This window comes from Penaeus vannamei, chromosome 17 (assembly GCF_042767895.1).
Source record: "Penaeus vannamei isolate JL-2024 chromosome 17, ASM4276789v1, whole genome shotgun sequence".
In the NCBI taxonomy this organism is placed as follows: Eukaryota; Metazoa; Arthropoda; class Malacostraca; order Decapoda; family Penaeidae; genus Penaeus; species Penaeus vannamei.
The window spans coordinates 1,979,974-1,982,473 of record NC_091565.1 but is presented as its reverse complement, the minus strand read 5'-3'; the positions used below and the strand labels follow the sequence as shown (position 1 = coordinate 1,982,473).

General features: G+C 43.0%; 1 protein-coding gene across 1 annotated transcript in view; it reads left to right on the top strand.

Moving 5' to 3' along the window:
- The window catches only part of Ten-m (teneurin transmembrane protein Ten-m), a 55,609-nt gene that overhangs the window by 41,447 nt on the left and 11,662 nt on the right, over positions 1–2,500 (top strand). The window contains exon 7 of the mRNA XM_070131752.1: positions 626–861. Within this exon, the coding sequence (XP_069987853.1) occupies positions 626–861 (236 nt within the window). The remainder of the gene's footprint in view (positions 1–625; positions 862–2,500) is intronic.

Genomic DNA, 2,500 nt, shown 5'->3' with positions numbered 1-2,500 from the left:
TCTTCTTCTTCTTCTTCTTCTTCTTCTTCTTCTTCTTCTTCTTCTTCTTCTTCTTCTGCTTCTTCTTCTTCTTGTTCTTCTTCTTCTTCTTCTGCTTCTTTTTCTTCTTCTTCTTCTTCTTTTTCTTCTTCTTCTTCTTCTTCTTCTTCTTCTTCTTCTTCTTTATTATTATTATTGTGTGTGTGTGTTTTGTGGTGAGATTTTGTCTTTTTTTTGGTGATTTTTTTTATGGGGATTTTTATTAAGGGTTTTGGTTGTGGTGTGTGAATGGTATGTTTTTTTTTTTTTTCATCAGAGGAGCTGCCTATGTTATTCAAGATGTGGATATACATTGTAGATTTGTATACTAGCATCACCAAACATCGTATACGTAAAACTGACAAATATTTCTTCTTCTTTTTTTACTTCAAGCGAAATAACCACAAAAAAACAAGGAGAAAGGAAAATAAATTTAAAAAACATAAATAGAATGAACCAAACATCATATACGTAAAACTGACAAATATATATATTTTTTTAACTTCAAGCAAAATAACACCCCCAAAAAACAAGGGGAAAGGAAAAAATAAAAAATAAAAAATAAAATAAAATAAAAAAAATATATTTATTATACCTCTCGCCACAGATCGTCGTCATTGACACGGTCGTCATGACAACCGCCGACATCGTCCCCCCGCCGCTGCCCACGCCGTGCCCCGACCACAACTACGATGACCTGAAGCCCGTCGTCCTGGCAACCTGGAAACACGGCTTCCAAGGAGGCTGCCCCGAGCGCTCGGCCATCCTGACGGAGTCCCAGGTGGTGCAGGAGAGCCTCAGCATCCCCGGCACGGGACTCCACCTCGTCTACCATTCGTCCAGGTAAGGGAGGGGGGAAGGAGGGGGAGAAGGGGAGGAATGGAGGAGGGGAAGGGGCAGAGAGAGAGTGAGAGAAGGGGGAAAGGAGAGGGAAGAGGGAGAGAGAGAGAGGGAAAAGAAGAGGGAGAAGGGGAAGGGACAGAGAGAGAGAGAGGGAAAAGAAGAGGGAGAACGGGAAGGGGGAGAGAGAGTGAGAGAAGGGGGAAAGGAGAGGGAAGAAGGAGAAGGGGAGGAGGGAAAGGAGAGGGAGAAGGGGAGGAGGGAAGAGAGAGGGAGAATGGGAGGAGGGGAAGGGAGAGAGAGAAGGGGAGGAGGGGAAGGAGAGAGAGAAAGAGAGGGAAAGGAGAGAGAAAGAGAGAGAGAGAGGGAAATGAGAGGGATTATGGGGAGAGGGGTGAGGGGGAGATAGGGGAGAAGGTTGGGAGAAGGGAGGAGAGAGATAACGGGAGAAATACGGGGAGGGAAGGGGACGGAAAACGTAAAGGGACAGAGGGAGATATAAAATAAAAGGAAGAGAAAGATAGAAAAATATCTAGACAAAGAAGGGACACGAAGAGGAACAGAGTGAGAAAGAGAGAAGTAAAGAAATTCAGAGAGAGTAAAAAGAGGGAATTACAGAGAGAAAGAAAAAAAAGACAGAGAGAGAAAAGATAAAGAGATATGTGGATATATACGTGAAGAAAATGCGTAGTAGGGATATGAAAGAAGGGAATGAGAGGGGGGAGGGGAGGAAGGGAGGTAAGGGAGATCAGATCAAAATGTTCGAGGTTTAGAGAAGAGAAACGGAGGGAAGGGAAAACAAACTAAAAAAAAGAAGAGAGAGAAACTAGGAAGGTATATAAAATATTTGGCGCGATGGAGGGAATGAGAAGAGATGAAAGGAGAAGCATGGCATAGAGAAAAGAGAAGGATATTTAAAGATAAGAAGATAGGTTTTGCACAAAGAGGGGGATGGGGAGAGAGAGGAAATGAACCCATGTAGAGGAATAGAGGGGACGGATAAAGAAATATATATCTTTTTTTTAATGAGAAGAAAGGGAACGGAATACATGCAAAAATATATATATATATATGTGTGTGTATTTTGAAAGCTATCCAGCGTTAAATAGTAATAGGTAATTACTCGCGAGAACTAAAGAAATGAATTTTAGGAAACGTAAATTGTAGTTTGTATATTCCACCATTTGAAATCGCTGACACCAACATCGGTTTAAAAATGGCGCTCTCCAATACATGATAGCGAAATAAATAAATGTGTATATGTTATATGCCCCCATATTACGATATTGTTTTAGATATTCCATGACGTTTGCAATATACAGCAGAGTCACAGCAACAATAAAATAAAACGTATGTAACGTGGATTTTAAACTTTATTTCTCATCTTCTTCTCCCTCCACCCTCCCTCCACCCTCCCTCCTCCCTCCATCCTTGCTAATCCTGCTGCCTCCTCCGCCTCCCCCCTTCCTCCGAACTCCACTTCCCTTTTCCCCCACTTCCCCTTCTCTCTTTCCCTTGACTTATCTTACTCCTTCCCCCACCCTTCCTCGCTCTCTTTCTCGTTTCCCTCCTTCTCTTCCCCCATCCTTCATTCCCCCTTTCCCCCTTCCTTCCTTCCCTCCCTCCTTCCCTCCTTCCCACC